General features: G+C 35.8%; 1 protein-coding gene across 4 annotated transcripts in view; it reads left to right on the plus strand.

Moving 5' to 3' along the window:
• Window positions 1–15,665, plus strand: part of ADGRG7 (adhesion G protein-coupled receptor G7) — a 65,068-nt gene extending 49,403 nt beyond the window's left edge. For all 4 annotated transcript variants that reach the window (XM_033121136.1, XM_033121149.1, XM_033121142.1 and 1 more), the window contains 3 exons: window positions 1,784–1,939; window positions 4,057–4,213; window positions 11,200–15,665. In XM_033121136.1, the coding sequence (XP_032977027.1) occupies window positions 1,784–1,939; window positions 4,057–4,213; window positions 11,200–11,460 (574 nt within the window). In that variant the 3' untranslated portion in view covers window positions 11,461–15,665. The remainder of the gene's footprint in view (window positions 1–1,783; window positions 1,940–4,056; window positions 4,214–11,199) is intronic.
• Window positions 15,666–17,578: the final 1,913 nt, after the last annotated feature.

Raw genomic sequence — 17,578 nt, forward strand, 5'->3', positions numbered from 1 at the left:
CAACATTCCAAAGCAAAACAATTTATAAATCCTTCAGCATATGTAATAATGGTGTTTTACCTGCAGGGGAAAGAAAACATGCATTAATTGAATGACAAATATGTGCCAGGGCTTCTCACATTGAAACCCAAAGGCCTACCTAACGCTTGTAGTTGGCTGTGTAACAGGACATCTCCTGGTCATCCCTCCCACACCTGCTCTTCCCATCATCCCCATCTCAGTTAGTGGTATTCCATTTTTCCAGATACTCAGGCCAAAGACCTCTTTAATTCTCCTACATCTCACACCCATCCTATCAATAAATTCTTTTGCTTTACTTATAAATATATCTGGAACCAGACTATTTCATAACATCTCTTCTCCTGGTCCAAACCACCAGCTAATTGCAATAGACTCCTAGCTGATTTCTCACTTTTGCATGTGCCCTTCTCTTCTCTTTGCATCTAACAAGAGCAATACTTTTAAAACTGAAGACAGATTATGTGAAATTTCTTTCTTGGCAGGAGTGCATTGTAATCACCTATAAAGCCTGAAATAATTTACATCTTTTCACTAAACCCATCTACTCTGTTCTAGCCACTCTAGCCTCTTTACTGTTCTTTAAACTCTCAACTCAGGGCCTTTGTACTTGCTGTTCCCTTTGCCTGGAGTCCCCTTCCCTCTCATCTACTTCCGATCGATGCTCAAAAAGCACTCTTTTCCATAAGGCTTTTCTTGACCGCTGTGTTTAAAATGACCCCTTACACACATACAGTACACCTACCCTCATTACTTTGCTTTATTTTTCCCCCACAGCTCTTGTCACTATCTGACACAGTACGGATTTCATTTATTTGTTAGTTTTATCTATTTATTTGACCTAGAATAAATTCACTAAAGAAGGGAGTTTTGGTTTTTGGTTCACTGCTAATATCTTGGTATCTAGAACAGTGTTTGGCACATAGAATGTGCTCTTTAAATATTTATTAAATGAATAAATTCTTAAACAAAGCCAAGAGATGATCACTACACCTCACAGATAAGAAGAAAACACCACCAAACCCACCACCACAAATAGCAAAAACAAAACAAAAACGGATGCAATGAGGTTAAATAACTACTCAAATATTTTTTAAACATTTAATTTAAAACAATGCCTATTTACTAAGACACTGTTTAATTAATTTATGGTTTAACAAAATAATGGGATAATATGCAGTTCTAAAAATAATGAGGACAATCTTTATATTCTGAGATGGAATGATCTCCAAGACATGTTCTTAAGTAAGGCATAGAAGTTATCATCTGTTTAAAAATCAGAAAAAAATATATACATTTGTTGGTGTATATATAGCATAAATCTGGAAGAGTACAAAAGAAATGCTGATTACCACTGGAGACAGACTAGGTGACTACGGATAGTGACAGGAAGGGTTCTTGTCTCTCTGATAATTTGTACCTTTTAAATTTTGAGCCATCTGAATGTGCTATATATTCATAAATAAAATAAATCAATAACTTTCCTGAAGTCAGATTCCTAGTAAGTGAAAGAGAGAGACATTTCCATTCAGGACTGCCTGATTCAAAACCCTATTTTCTTTCCACTAGCCCATTGTGTCTCAGAGAGAAATATGGCAGTACCAACACATTTCTAGCAGGTGAATTTTTGAAAGTCGTCTTAAATATATAGGATACAAAGGGCTAATATCTTCCTGTCAAACGAATGTCAATAATGTTGATAACATGAGGAAACAACATGTATACCATGACTAATCTTCTGAAATCATTTCTTTTCTCTTTACAGCTGCTGGCTGGCAATTCCAGAGGGCAAAAATTTTATAAAAAGCCCCTGGTTGTGGGCATTCATTCTACCTGTGACCATTATCCTCGTCAGCAATGTTATTATGTTTATTGTCATCCTGGTCAAAGTGCTCTGGAAGAATGACCAGAATCTGACAAGGTAAGATTCCCAGTAAATGGGAAGCTGTCAGGCACGACTCATCTCTCACATAATACAGCACTGCAGTACATCCACAGTTCCTAGAAGAGTTTTCAGACTTAGAACAATGGCAGGAACATGTGGTTTGCAGGACAGATTTTTCTCTTAAACTTTGTTTCAGAAAGTGGATCGTTTCATCTTCCAACATCAGTGCTAAAATATGGGTCTACTGCACTACATAACACGTTTTTGTGAACCCAACCGCAAACTAAACCCAAAGACTTCCAGGAAAAGCTTTTCTCCCTCAATCCCAAATAGTCAAGAAATGAGATATGAATAACTAAAGAAATGAAAGCATTGTGAATAGATCTTGGTCACTGTATTTTCATTTTGCAAACTAGTAGCTGTAGACTATATTTTATACGATTACTTGAATCACATAATGGCTTTACATTTTTAAAAAATTAGTTGCAAATATATAAAAATTGGGAGAGTTCACTTAAAACTGTATTTTCTCTTGAAAAAGTTGGAACATCTGACAGTGTTAAGCTCACATTCCCTGCAAATAGGGCATGTACTTTCTACCTTATCAGTTCCCATGTGGACTGCGTCTCTCCTTTCTGTAACCTTTCTGACACCAATAAACATTTTCCTTGTCACCCCTGATATACGGAAAAGCTTTCAGTGGAAGAGACAAAGAACAGGAACTATTAAACACATACATCCATCCCCTCACAATCTCCCACAATATGAATTAGTTAAGACACAGTGCTGATGAGGCTAGAAATTCAGGTTTAATTCTACAAAACTGTAGTTAACCCACATGGATTTACTAGAAACACATCTGTGAGCTTTGGTGGTCACCAAATGAATCCATTTGGTATGAACAGATGGGTGACGACAACCATCATTAGTAAGAATATAAACTTAAATATGCGCTTTTCTGATCAAGAATAAGTATCATCTTTTTTATAAGAATGATACTGTAATGTAGTCCATTTGAGAGGAAATATGGGGAAAAGATTATCACTGATAATCATTTAAACCTATGTTTTATTAGAAATGCAGGAAAATCTTGGTGAATTCTCCTTAGCATAATTGCAAATTAGGTTACATTTCTTTTATACAAAACAATATCATTTTGACCACAGACATCAACCAAACTTGTATTTCTAAACTTTGACTGATAACTCATGGTCCTTAAATTGGCTTAGTTACAACAAAAAGTGGGTTACAATTTAATTGTTTAACAAATTGTCTTCCATGTATCAGTTAGCTTTTGTTGTATAACAAACCACCCCAAAACGTAATGGCTTAGAATGACAAATATTTATTATTTGTCATAAGCTTGAGTGTTGGTTGGGTAGTTGTTCTGGTTTTGGCTGGTGTGAAAGTGGATGGATGATCTAGGATGACTCACTTTCATGCCTGGTGGTTAGTAGTTGGTTGGTGTTGAGTGGGACCTGCTCAGTTGGGAAAACTCATCTCTCCTTCATGTGGTCTCATATCTCCATTAAACCAGTCCAGGCTTCTTACCATAGTGGTCGCAGGGTTCCAAAGAGCAATAAGAGAAGGCAAACTCTGCCTTCTGCCTTCTATGTGCAAAATCCTTTCAAGCCTCTGCTTGTGAACAATTGCTAATGTCTCACTGGTCAAAGTAAGTCATATAATCGAGGCCAGATTACACGAATATAGACTTAGCATGACAGTGAAGAATATCATTCTGCACTTTAATAACCTTTCATTTCCGTATCAACCTACAGCATGGGAAGGTCCCACATGCTCAGAAAGGGAATTTCTCATAGGCTGGTCCAGTAGTAATAATTACTAAAATGAAATTCTATTCCAAAGAAAAAGTTGATTCCTTGTGAAATTTGCCTTAGTAATATTTAAGGAACTGTTTATGCCTGAGTTTTTAAGCAGGTATCACTGTATTTCTTAATAACGTTTTCTAAATCAGATTTTACCCAGAGTGACAGAGGTCTAGCTAACATTGTTTTACCACCTGAGATATAATATTATTAAATGAATAGTATATATAGGCAGCTGAATATATATTCTCAATAGGAGGGTAACAATGATATCAATAATTAAAAACTGAATAAACCATATTTTCTTTCTTGCTTTTTCTTACCTAGCACAAAAAAGAATTCATCACTTAAGAAGATTCTTAGCACGTTATCTATTGCAGTCGTTTTTGGAATTACCTGGATTCTGGCATACTTTATGCTAATTGATAATAATAACATCAGGGTCATCTTCAGCTATATATTCTGCATTTTCAACACTACTCAGGTATGGTGTGGATTAGTCTAAAAGAAGCAGAACATGCAGTGGTGGAGATGACACTGCCCTGAACCAAAGTTTTCTCCTTTTAAAGTTTCCTGAAGGTCGTCGCTTACCTTTAGGAGATTCTATTTTTAATATACTTGGAGAAAAGACAAAGGAAAACTCTTTATGACTTACCTACTATGTTCTTTCCTGGGCTGAAGTACATATAACATAACTGCAATAAGATTGGGCCACGTTAGTCCCTCTTTCCCGAGCAGAAGAGATTTTGTCAAGCAAATAGCATGGGAAACACTTCCTTTCCTTTTCTCCCATGTGACAGGTTCTCTCTATGTAATAGCAGCTCCTCACTGGGTTGGTATGCACAATGTTACAGGTATTGCTGGAGCTTGGACCCATATGGGATTGGCTGAATTTTTTTCTTTCTCTCTCTTTTTAAAATTTTGAATTTTAAAAATAAAAATTTTAAATTAATAATTTTATTAATTTTATCTTAAAAAATCTTTATTGCAGAATAATTGGAAATAATTGACAAATATGCTTGTTAATTATTTTTATCTTGGCAATAATTCTACATACCTATGTGCATCAAATCATCACACTGTACAATTGTAAAGATATACAATCTATCACATCACATAATGGTAGTTAATTTTTGTGTGTGTGTGTGTGTGTGGTGAGAATGCTTAATTACTCAGCAATTTTGAAGTGTACTATATCATCTTATTAATTAGAGTCACCATGCTGTATATTAGATCCTCAGGACTTATTCTACTTATACCTGAAAATTTGTATTCTTTGACCTACATTAACGCATTTCCTCCTCCTTGCAGTCTTTGGTAACTACTATTCTATTCTGTTTCTGTAAAATTCGATTTTTGTTTTTTTAAGATCCCATATTTATGTGATACCATACAGTGTTTGTCATTATCTGGCTTATTTCATTTAGCATAATGCCCTCCACGTTCATCCATGTTGATGCAAATGGCACGATTTCCTTCTATTTTATGACTGAATAATATTCAACCATAATATAATATATAATATTTAATATATAATCCCATTTTATTTATATATAATTTATTTATATGTAAAAATGTGAAATATATATATATTTTTATATAATGTGATATATATGTGGTCACATTTTCTTTACCCATTCATCCATCCAAAGACTTTCAGTTTGATTTCATATATTGGCTATTGTGATAATGTTGCAATAAACATGGGTGTGCATATATCACTTCAAGATACCGATTTCCTTCCTTTAGATATATACACCCAGTAGTAAAATTGCTGGATCATATGGTAGTTCAAGTTTTAATTTTTTGAGTAATTACCATACCATTTTCCATAATGGCTGTACCAATTTACATTCCCACCAAACGTATATAAAGGTTGCTTTTTCTCCATATCCTCACCAACAATTTTTATCTCTTGTCTTTCTGATAATAGACATCCTAACAGTTGTGAAGTGACATCTCATTGTGGTTTTGATTTACATTTCCTTGGTTATTAATGATGTTGAACACCTTTTCTTGTACCTGTTGACCATTTGTATGTTTTCTTTGGAAAAATGTCTATTCAGGTTCTTTGCCCATTTTAAAATTGGGTTATTCGTTTTTTTCTTCTTCTTTCTATTGTGTAGTATAAGTTCCTTATATAGTTTGGATATTAACCCTTTATCAAAGCTCACAAATATTTTTTCTCATTCTGTAGGTTGCCTTTTCAATTTACTGTTTCCCTTACTGTGCAGAAGTTCTTTAGTTTGAGTAGTCTCCCTTGTTTATTTTTGCAACAAGCTTGTGTCGTTTGTGCTTTTGATGTCTTAGCCAAGAAATCATTGCCAAGAGGTCCTTTTCCCAATATTTTCTTCTATGAGTTTTACGGTTTCAGGTCTTACATTTAAGTTTTTCATCCATTTTGAGTTAATTTTTGTGAGTGGTGTAAGTTACTGGTCATTTCATTCTTTTGCATGTGGATATCCAGTTTTCCCAACACCATTTATTGAAGAGATTATCTTTTCCCCATTGTGTGTTCATGGAGCCCTTGTCAAAAATTAGTTGACCATACATTCATGGATTTGTATCTGGCCTCTCTATTCTGTTCTACTGGTGTATGTGACATTTTTCTGCCAGCACCATACCATTTTGATTACTAGAGCTTTGTAATATAGCGTGAAGTTAGGAAGTGTGATATTTTTGGGTTTGTTCTTCTAATAATTGCTTTGGCTATTGGGATCTTTTGTGGTTTTATGCAAATTTTAGGATAGCTTTTTTCTATATCTGTGAAAAATGCCATTGAAATTTTGGTAGGGGTTGCATTAAATCTGTAGATTGCTTTGGGTAGTATACAATATTAATTTTTCCAATTCAAGAGTGCAGAATATCTTTATATTTACTTGTATATTCTTCAGTCTCTTTCATCAATGTCTTAAAGTTTTAGGTGTACAGGTCTTTCACTGTCTTGATTAAATTTATTCCTATTTCATTGTTTTTGATGCTATTGTCAATGGGATTGCTTTCTTAATTTCTTTGTCAGATAGTTTGTTGTTAGTGTATAGAAATGCAATGATTTCTGTATATGATCTTGTATCTTGTAACTTTACTGAATTCATTTATTAGTTTTAACTGTTATTTGGTGGAATCCTTTGTTTTTTTTTTCTATATAAAATCATGTAATCTGCAAACAGAGATAATTTTACTTCTTCCTTTCTTATTTGGTAGTCTTTTATTTATTTTTCTTGCTTAATTGCTCTGGCTAGAACTTCCACTGTTATGTTGAATAAAAGAGATGAGAACGGTCAGCATTGTCTTGTTCCTGATCTTAGAAGAAAGACTTAACTTTTCACCATTGAGTATGTTAGTTGTGGGCTTGTCATAAACAGCCTTTATTATGTTGAGGACCATTCCTTCTATACCTAATTTGTTGAGAATTTTTCTCACGAAAGGATGTTGAATTCTGTCAAATGCTTTTTCTGCATCTATTGAAATGTTCATGATTTTTATATTTCATTCTGTTAATGTTGTGTATCACATTTATTGATTTGTGTACGTTGAACCATTTTTGTATCCTAGGAATGAATGCCACTTGATCATACTGTATGATTCTTTTAATATGTTGTTGAATTTGGTTTGCTAATATTTTGTTGAGGATTTTTGCGTCTGTATTCATAAGGGATATTGGCCTGTAGTTTTCTTTTCTTTTAGTGTCCTCATCTGGCTTTGGTATCAGGGTAATGCTAGCCTCGTAAAATGAGTTTGGAAGTGTTCCTTCCCTTCAATTTTTTGGAAGAGTTTGAGAGGGATTGGTATTAATTCTTCTTCAAATGTTTGATAGAATTCACCCTGTGAAGACATCCGGTCCTGGGCATTTCTTTGTTGGAAGGTTTTTGATTACTAATTCAATTGTCTAGCTTGTTATTGGACTGTTCAATTTTTCTATTAACTTCATGATTTAGTTCAGGATGGGCTATAGTCTAATATTTTGTAAAGAAACTTTAGTGTTTGGTGATTGTGTCATTAAGTCGCTGAGAGTAGTAACCACTGTATGTAGTTGATATGTTGATTGTTTCTGGCTCTGGTCAAATATCACTGAAGAGGGAAGTCTTTGATACAAAATGGAAATCATTGAGAAGGGCATTAGATGAATTTGATTTGACAGCAAATGATGAGGAGTTTGTATAGTGCAGTGTGAGGAGCTGCTTGTCTGTGTGAATTGCTAACATCACTTTTAATATTTGTAAGCTCTTACCCTCCATCCCAGTAGCACTCTTCAGTGCCTATTGAGAATAAGTCCCTTAAACAATGGATATGTACCAGCCACTAAATTTGAATGGATATAAATCAGTTCTTTTTTGTTGTTAACACTGAATAGAAACTCCCCAGAAGGGCAATAAGTAGGGTAAGCTTAATCTGGAATTGCCAATTGCCATGGGTTTGTTCCCTAGAATGACCAGGAATTTAGAAAAGTATTTTTAAAAAGGCATGGTCAAGAATATTCTCTTCTCCATGAATAGGAGAGGCATATTACAAAATAGATGCTCTTTACAAAATGTTCACACTACATGATAAAATTGGGGTGACCACATGGCAAGAGCATTGGATTAAAAGTCAGGAGACTTAGGCTGTCTTCCAGCTCTAACATTAATGATTCATATGATTTTAAGAAATTCAGACAAGCTCTCTGAATGAGGTATGTAAAATATAAAATGGAAGGGGGTGTTAACATTGAAAAAGTGTTATTCAAAGTAGGTCTGAAATATTACCTACATCAGAAATGTACACAGTGTGTTAAAATGCTGATTCTTGAGTCTCACCCCTAGCCAACTCAATCAGAATTCAAAGGGTAAGAGCTGGGAATCTTCATTTTAAACAAGCGTCCAGGTGATTTTTATGTACACCAAAGTATAGGAGTGAGTAGATTAGTTCACACATAAGTTTCCTTCTAGATTTAGAATGCTGTAATTCTAATAAACATTTATTTACTAAGTGCTACAGAAATTATTTAAAAGGCACAATTTGATCTATTTGCTAGTGAGAATTAGTTTGATCCATACATTTTGTCTTTTCAAATAACGTCTTTGGGATTTTAAGGAGCACAGAAATATTGGGAATCCACTCAGACAGAGTCCCACAGGATGGTGTCTTTATGGATTCTCCATGGTCTAGGTCTTTTCCTAATTATTATACAGCCAGAAATTCTATCCGGTATCATCTTTCCCTCAGAATTTAAATTTTGGAAAAGCCAGATGAAATAGTGTGCCCCACAAACAGAACGCTTTTCCAGAGACCAGATGTCTCAGATCCCTAAAATAAATTTTTCTCCCTTAAACAATCGGATGGCCCATGACCACTTGTATCCTTGTGAAACCCACGTTCCCATGCACACTTCCTTGTGTCATCAAGGCTTTCTTCAAATGAGATAGATACCACCTGTTGGGTAACAATCAAGTTAATCTTCCAGCTTTTGGCCAATGAACGAGTCTATCTCTTGCTAACATGCATTGATTCTGTCAGTCAAACTCTCAGTCTTTGGGTTATTTTACCATAGCACCAGAAGTCATCTAAAACACTATTTATAGGATATAGATCTAGAAATAAATTCTTATAAGTCTTGGGGCCATAGAGATGCCCATCTGGGAGATATCCTTGGATATTTACTATTTTCAAATAACTTTTTATTTGAAAATAGTTTGATTCAAGAAGTTGCAAAAATAGTATAGAGTTTCCATGTACTCTTTGCCCAGCTTTCTCTAATGGTAATAACCCATTAGATAGTGCATTGTCAAAATCAAGAAATAAACATTGGCTCAATATTATCAACTCAACTACAGATGTTATTTAATTTGTCATTTCCACAAAGGCTATTAATCAAGAATTAACAAGCGCTTCTTAGATGTTATAGTATACTTTATAGTATTTTTCTGTTATAGTTACAAGCAACAGGCTGTGTATATGGGGGACAGAAGAATTTTGGAGCCAAACACGAGAGAGTTCAACTCTAGACTACTGATTACTGCTTGGGTAATCTTAGGCAAATTACTTAAGGCAAATTACTTAGGCAATTTACTTAGGCAATTACTTAAGGCAAATTTCTAAGGCAAAATCTTAGGCAAATTACTTACTTAATTTATCTGAGCTGTAGTTTCTTCATCTGTAACATGGGCATTATAAGATTTATTTTACAGAGTTGATGTTAGTATTAAGTGATGATGATTAAATGACAAGCAAGTTTCTGATACAAGACTCCAATAAGTGGTAGTTTTTATTCTAAAACTGTATAGAAAATAGTACCCTGTCTTTTGTGGATAAATTACTCATGTAACCTCTGGTATGTAAAGATCAGACAAGCAACAGAATGGCTTAAAAATTTTTTTTGTTCTTAAATGCACCAAATTTCTAGTTATGTTACAAAAACTCTTAAGAAATACAGAACCATGGAATGTTAGAACTGGAAGAAGAATTAGGTAACCCCTAATCAATCTGCTCCCGTTAGGAAATTGAAGGTCATAGATGTTAAGAAAATTGAAAAGTTAATGTGGTATACTAAAAAATAAATATTTGGTCTTTGTCCTCAATTCAGGCACAGAGCCTCTAATGTCCTTGGAATCTCTGGAGTGATAAGAGTATCTTTTGTAGGCTAATGAGATTGACTGGTGGCTGGGGCCACTAGATAACTTCAGGATGGTGGCTGGTTGCCAGAAAGACCAAACCTTGATTAGAAGCTTGGAAATTCCAAACCCACCCCCAGCCTCCAAGAGGGGGAGATGGGCTGGAGATTGAGTCAATCACACAGGGCCGATGATTTAATCCGCTATGCCTGTGTAATGAAACCTCCATAAAAACTCCTAAGTGAAGGGTTTGGAGAGCTTCCAGGTTGGTGAACATATGGAAGTGTTGCAAGTGCACCCCGCCCCGCCTTACCTTGCCCTATGATCTCTTCTGTTTGGCTGGTCTTGAGTTGTAGCCTTCATGATAAACTGATGATAGTAAGTAAAGTTCTTTCCTGAGTTCTGTGAGTCATTTTAACAAATTGTCACATCTGAAGTGGGGGAGGCAGGTTGTGGGAACCCCCTACTTTGTAGCCTAGTCTGTAGGACAGAAGTGTGGATTACCTGGGAACCCCATACCTGTGACTGGCATCTGAAGTGACCCCTTAACCACCAGGTAGTTAGTGTCAGAACTGAATTGTAGGAAACCCAGCTGGTGTCAGAATTGCTCGGTGTCAGCAGGGAAACAGCCTCAGTTATACAGCCAACATGTGGCAAACCAGGACCCGAACTCAGTCTTCTCTTTTACATACATGCAGCACTTTATATTCGAGAAGAACATTGCCTCAACTCTCTTAGACAAAAAACATGCACTGCAGCTGCAGACCGATACATTCAAATTGGAGAGTTGTTGTGAGACGGGTGGGTGGCAGGACAAAATCAAATTTCTTCCCTGATTCTCAACACTTATCTAACATCAAGCTTTTATTCCATCTGCCAGGGATTACAAATTTTTATCCTCTACACCGTCAAAACAAAAATCTTCCAGGATGAAGCTTCCAAAATGTTCAAGTCTCTGTCATCATCTGCTGAGAGACTGAAGCCACTGCGGCCATTCACTGAGCTGAGGCTGCGATTAAGGATGTATAATATGCTCCGATCATTTCCAACCCTCAACGAACGCTTTAAGGTGCTGGACCCATTTATAGTTACTGAGGAAACAACACTCTCGGAAAGTGAGGAAACAAAGGCAAGCATCTAGACAGTAAACCTGTTACTGTTTGTGGTCCTATTAATTCAACTTGTACCGGTTTTCCTTTTCTTTTTCCTTCCTTTATTATCTAGTCCTCTTGGAAAGTCTCCCTCAGTGTATTTTAATTAAGGGTAAGAATCAGGTAAAACCTTTTGTTTATTAGCATAAGGAATAATGAATTTGGTAGTTTTTCTATTCAATAGATTCTGACCTGAATGAGGTGAAGAATTCTGCCCAGCATTCAAGATAATTCAAGATTTTCATTGCTCCTTATATCATAAAGTCAGTGTGACAAACTTTGATAAAAATGTAGGACCTAAGCAAATTCTTTTACAATTTACTAAAGGGGATATGAGAAGAAAAATTTACCTCCCAGAATGAAATGAATTATGATGAACGCTGCAGGGAGTTATTTGTATGTATCATACTTTTGATCTGTGAATATTTTAAATTTGTATGTTACTTGTATGCTTACTTTTATTTGTATGCTTACTTTTATTTTCAATTAAGAATTTTGCACCAATATAACCTCTGAAAAGGGAATTTTTTATTGTTGTTAATAAAACAAACAAACATGTTTTATGACCTGAGGAGTTGGCTCTATGAGAAGTAGGCAGTGAGACATAGAAGGTTACTAAAGCCTCTAGATATTTCCTTCCAGTTCTTGATATACTTGCCTTTTTATTGATAAAATGACACCGAGTCTCACAAAGGGAAAAAGTTAGTCACAATCGTCCTTTGTGGCTTTTAAAAGATCTAACTCCTTATGGAATTTTAAACACTTGAATTATAAATGGCTTCTTAAATAAAAAATGACCTCCATTGGGGTGGGGAGCATTCGCACTGGACTTAAGAGATACAGTCTTTGAATTGCTGTGTTCTGTTTTGCCATAAACTAGGCAGCTGCTGTGAGTGCACTGAACTAAGGGACCAACAAATGTCAGGTGAGCTGTGGCATACGCTTCTCACCACGCCCTAATTACATGTGTTTTTTATAGAAATGGTTGTAACTGACTGTTGAATTACTTGGCAAGCCAACAAGAGCCTATTCCATCTGTAGGATAATTGAGACCTTCTAAGATAGTGGAAAAAAAAGCAAAGGGAAAGAATAAAAAGACAAGCAGTTCTCAGAGGTCAGTGTTTTCAGTGGTGTTATAGTGCTCAGCCTAGATAGGGGCTGGACCCAGGGAAAATTATAAGGTGTTGTTGATCTACTCTATGTCCTGAAATACATATTCAGATGCAAATAAACGAAAAGTAAGAGGCACTTTAAATGTGGAAAAAAAATTCACCAAAAAAAGCCACATTTAGCTGAGCGTGAGGTATATGTGTTGCTTTGGTGATTTTAGTTTTCTTTGCACTTTTTTCAGCACTCTTGGTGTATAGCTGCCAAAATTCTATATAATGTTCCTGGAATGGCTGTACCATAAATGCGCAAGCTTCACATGCATACTGTGGAGGCTAAATCAGGCAGCCATTGATGTACCTACCCTGAAGTCCTACCACTAGGAAATAATTCTATGGATTTAAGCCTTTACCTCATGCATTGGTCAGGAATCTTCTCGTGCAGTGATAGAGATCCAACTCAAATTAAGTTAAAGGTCAAAGAGAATGTAATGGCTCAATTAACTGTACAGTCCAAAGGCTGAGTTGGTTTAGGTGGGGTGACTATACGTTCTGGTTTGCTTGAGCCAGTCCCCATTTGTGTCTCTTGTCCTGACTTAAGTATCACTAGCAGCCCCTTTTACTTGCCTGGTTTGGGACATAAAATATATGATAATTGTTGTGATCACTCGCTGGCTGTGAAAGAATTCACAAGGCACAAAGGAATAGAAATTAGAAAGTTTATTCAAGAAGAAAAGCACTGGCAGAGAAGCCCCTGGGGGCGGAGTCTAGATAGAGCAGACAACTGCACTGATCTTTAGGTTAGCTTTTTTTATACAGGAAAGTGTAGGTAAATTTCCTTACAGCTGAAGATGTGACGTCCAAACTCAGGATATTTTACATATAGACTGAGGTCATTTGATTGACATATGCTGGTTATATGACTAGTTTCTCTATCCTGTCCTGTAACCTCCCATCAGTGTATCCCATTGGCTGCAGCCAACCAGAAGCCAGATGAGCCAGAAATCAGTGGGACTCAGTCCCCTGTGATATGGAGCAAAGCAAGGGCAGGGAGAAGAAAGGACCCAAGAATTGGCACAACTTGCTTGGTCATGTGCCCACAGGCATTGTGTTCAGGGACTATTGGTCCAGCCTGAGTCACTGTGAAGTGGAAGGATGGTGGATAATTTGGTTGACAAGATATCCTGGAGTGAAGAACAAACAGTTACATCCAGGATGGGATGCTGGCAGCAAAATGTTAAGGTGCTTCCACTACCTCTCCTGACAAAATACAAGTACCACTTGGGAAGACAACCACTTTCATGTTCATCAATCATTTCCCTTACTCTGAATGAGCAAGCCTATTAGATTCTTGTCTGAGTAGAGTTTGAATGGAGTGGGTAAGGAAAGCAAGAAATGATTTGTTTCCTTGGAAGTTGAGGAGCAAGGACAGAGACTATAGAAGCAGAATGGTGATATACTTAAAAAGAAAATTTCAGGAAAGGGATACACACCAAACTTAATCCAGGGGCTAACTGTGGGGAGAAAGTGAAGGAAGAGGAGAGGAGGGACCTGGGCTTGGTAGAAATTAGTCAAAGGGAACTTTGGCTCTGTCTGGCATGCTCTAATTTATTTTCTTTTTTTATGGAAAATATTCTCATGTAATACTTAGGTGGGAAAAATGTTTTAAATTCTTTTAAAAATAATCCAAGCCTGCATTTCGAGTCACAAAATTTTAGAGCTGGTAGGGAATTTAGGGTTCACCTAGTCCTGCCCATCCCTTGACAAAGAGCCTCGGGTATGCCCAGAGAGGCCAATGACTTGTCTAAAGTCCTATTACTTGCAGTTGGGACCACAACTCCCCGTCTAGAATGCTTCCTACTTTGCACTTGCTTGGTAAGTACTGTGGCCAGAAAAAATAATCTTTTTTTGTTATTGCAAAGGTTCAGAAGGTCTCAACTGTTATATCATGGTTTCATAGCAACTTATATCAAAGTTCAGAAAATTATCCATGTCATACTTCCACGTGTAACAAAACTCTACTTGGAAGAAGATAAGAATTGGACTATAGTTCTCTAGGAAATATGGTTTGTAAGAGATAACAGCATTAGATCACACCACTCTGCTTTGCTTTTATTTTTTTTCTTCTAGTTAAAAACAAAAAAAGGCTAATGTATTAAGCAATGGGATTTTTCAGAAACATGATCAATAGCTTGCAAAAAGGATTTATACCCTATTTCTACTTTTTGAAATTGTTCACAAATCAGGACTCTAAAAACAAACTCCAAAGTGTATACGTTGCTATTGGTAGTATAAAATGGGTGGTGGTTTCACAGGTGTGTATACATCTGCTAAAACTCATCTAATTGTACCCTTAAAGTGGGTGCATTTTACTTCATGTAAATTATATATCAATAAAGTTAACTTAAAAAGTAAGACAAACAAACAAAAACAGCAAGGCTTCTACCAAAGCCAACAAACAAAACAAACAACTAACTCCAATAGCCAAAATTAAGGAAAAACAATTTAGTATTTTTAAAACAAGAAAACAAAAAACAGTTGTCAGTGACCCACTTGTGATACTGAAGGTTCCTGTGGTGTGTTAAGCGTGTGTCTTTGTATACACATAGTAGTAGATAACTTTGGAGTAATACTGAACATTATCGTGACTGTTTATTGTGCACTTAGCAAACTGGCAGGCATGGATGTGAAAATGCTGCATTTCCAAATTCGATAGCCTTTTTGTTCATTCAAAATAGTTTGTCCTCTCATTTGGTAATATACCCAGGTGGACATTTTCAAGAAAAATTATCAATGCCAATTTCAAGTAGTGCTGGAGTAACTATGTGTTTTCCCAAGAAATGTTTATTTGTTTGTTTAATTGTTGAGATATGTGACTTGTTTGATAATGTTTCCCTATTTATGTTAGGTGTCAGGAAGTCTATGGTCTAGTCTGTGTCCTACTCCTAGCAAAAATACAAGACCATATGACATATTTCTTGGGTACCAATCTCATCCTTGGTTTCTTACTTTTTGATCTTATGATTATTTTTCCTTCCTCCTGATTTTCTTAATCAGTTTTTCAGAAACGTTTATATATTATTTTCAAATACACAATTTAATACATAGGTTACCTATATGTAAATGAAGTTATATAGATGATGCATATGTAACACTACTTTGAATCTTTTGTGTGTGTCAATAAATAATTGCTAATAAAACCCATTCCTCTCTTCTCTAAGATTTAATGTTTTATTTTTAGGAAAAGGTGAACAGACACTTTTTCTTCTCAAAAACCATACTTGAGAGAAAAAAAATAACTTTCTGCACATGCTTTTACCCATAATGCATACAGAAAAACCCACAGAGGGTGTTTCTTATTGGATATCTACATTATTTCCATTTTTAATACTGTAGTGACACATGCTGAATAAATATATGTTTCCTCTTTTTTTGGTTGTTTAAGATAAATTCTTAGGGGTTCCTTTCAATTAGTTATTAGCATACAGTTGTATTCATGGCTACAATTAATTATAGCAAAACAACATAAGACAAATTAGCAAAGGAAAAAGTTGCATGAGGTGATGTCTGGAGGAAACCAGGCACAAGCTTCTAAAAGTTCTCTTCCAGTGCAGTCACACTCAAGATGCACTTAGTTCTTCCAGCAATGAATTGTGACAACACAAGTGAAATGTGGTCCACCAGGGAAGCTCACTAGATTGAGTTCCCGGATGTTTTATTTGGGGCTGGTCACAAAGACACCCTCTGCCTGGCATGTACAAAAATTCCAGTCCTGGAAAGCAAGCAAGTGTTTAGCATAAAACACATTGTTTATACAATTTACGCACAGTGCACCATTCTTATCAAAGAACAGTGGAAATGCTCCCGAAATCCAAGTTCCCAGATACCAGCTGTAGGCCAACCTTACAAGCAGGTCTTTCTAAGGATAGCAGTCTCAAGCTGCTATGTTAACTCTCTTCTGTACAGTAACAAAACTTTCTGAAACTTACTTTTTTCACTCAATAAAATGTTTTTGAGATCTAACGGTATGTGTGTGTCTGTTCTTTTAATTGCTCTATGGTCTTGCTTGAAAATAACACATTAATGGGTATCTGTGTTCTCATGTGCAAAGGTTGAACTAGAAATGGAATTGCTGGGTCACATAGGGCTGGATATTTTAGATGTTGATAAGTATTACCATACCACCCTTTAAATAGTTCGTATCAATTTATGTTCCCACAACAAAGTATGAATGTCTATTTTGCCATACCTTTTTCCATAAAGTGTCTTGAAACTTTTTTGATTTTTATAAAATATGTGAAAGTGACACCTCATTGTGGCTTTACTTTGCATCTTTTATTATGAGTGAGTTTTTCATTGAAACAGCTTTTTGAGAATGCCTTAATTAATTATGCATTTATACGGAGGGACTAAAAGCAGGATCATTGGCATAAATGTTAGAGATTCAAGAGCCTGCAAGTACCCAGGGTTTGATTTTATGTGTATGATTTCTAGAGTATATCTAGATTTCTTAAAAGAGCTGAAAAAAGCTACTCTTTTTTTTTTTTATTAGTTTCAGGTGCAAAAAAAGCTACTCTTAGTCAAATGAAAAGTTGTGAGATCTCCTTATACATCTTGTGGCATTAATCTTTCAACCTAAAATCTGAAAGAGTGCACAGAGATAACGCAGCACTGTCTCAAGGAGACGTAAATGAAGAAAAGTGAACAATTTCAAATTACTCAGAGATAAAAAAATCTATGCTTCTGGGGAGTGAGTAACTCACCAATGATGGCTCCTCCCTATATGTGGAAGTTTGCCCTATACAATGGTGGAGAACTTAGTTTTTGTTCTTTCATTCAAAAAATATGTATTGAATACCTAGGAGGTGCCAACTTCCAGGATTACAAAATCTAGGAAAAACTGCCTTTAAAGAGCAATTTCTCTAAAGACAGGTTGGACATAAATACCCATGATATGGCAAAAACATTTTAGGGTCTTTTTTTCCCAAGTTTATTGGCGTGA

Source organism: Rhinolophus ferrumequinum, chromosome 2 (genome assembly GCF_004115265.2).
Source record: "Rhinolophus ferrumequinum isolate MPI-CBG mRhiFer1 chromosome 2, mRhiFer1_v1.p, whole genome shotgun sequence".
Lineage (NCBI taxonomy): Eukaryota > Metazoa > Chordata > Mammalia > Chiroptera > Rhinolophidae > Rhinolophus > Rhinolophus ferrumequinum.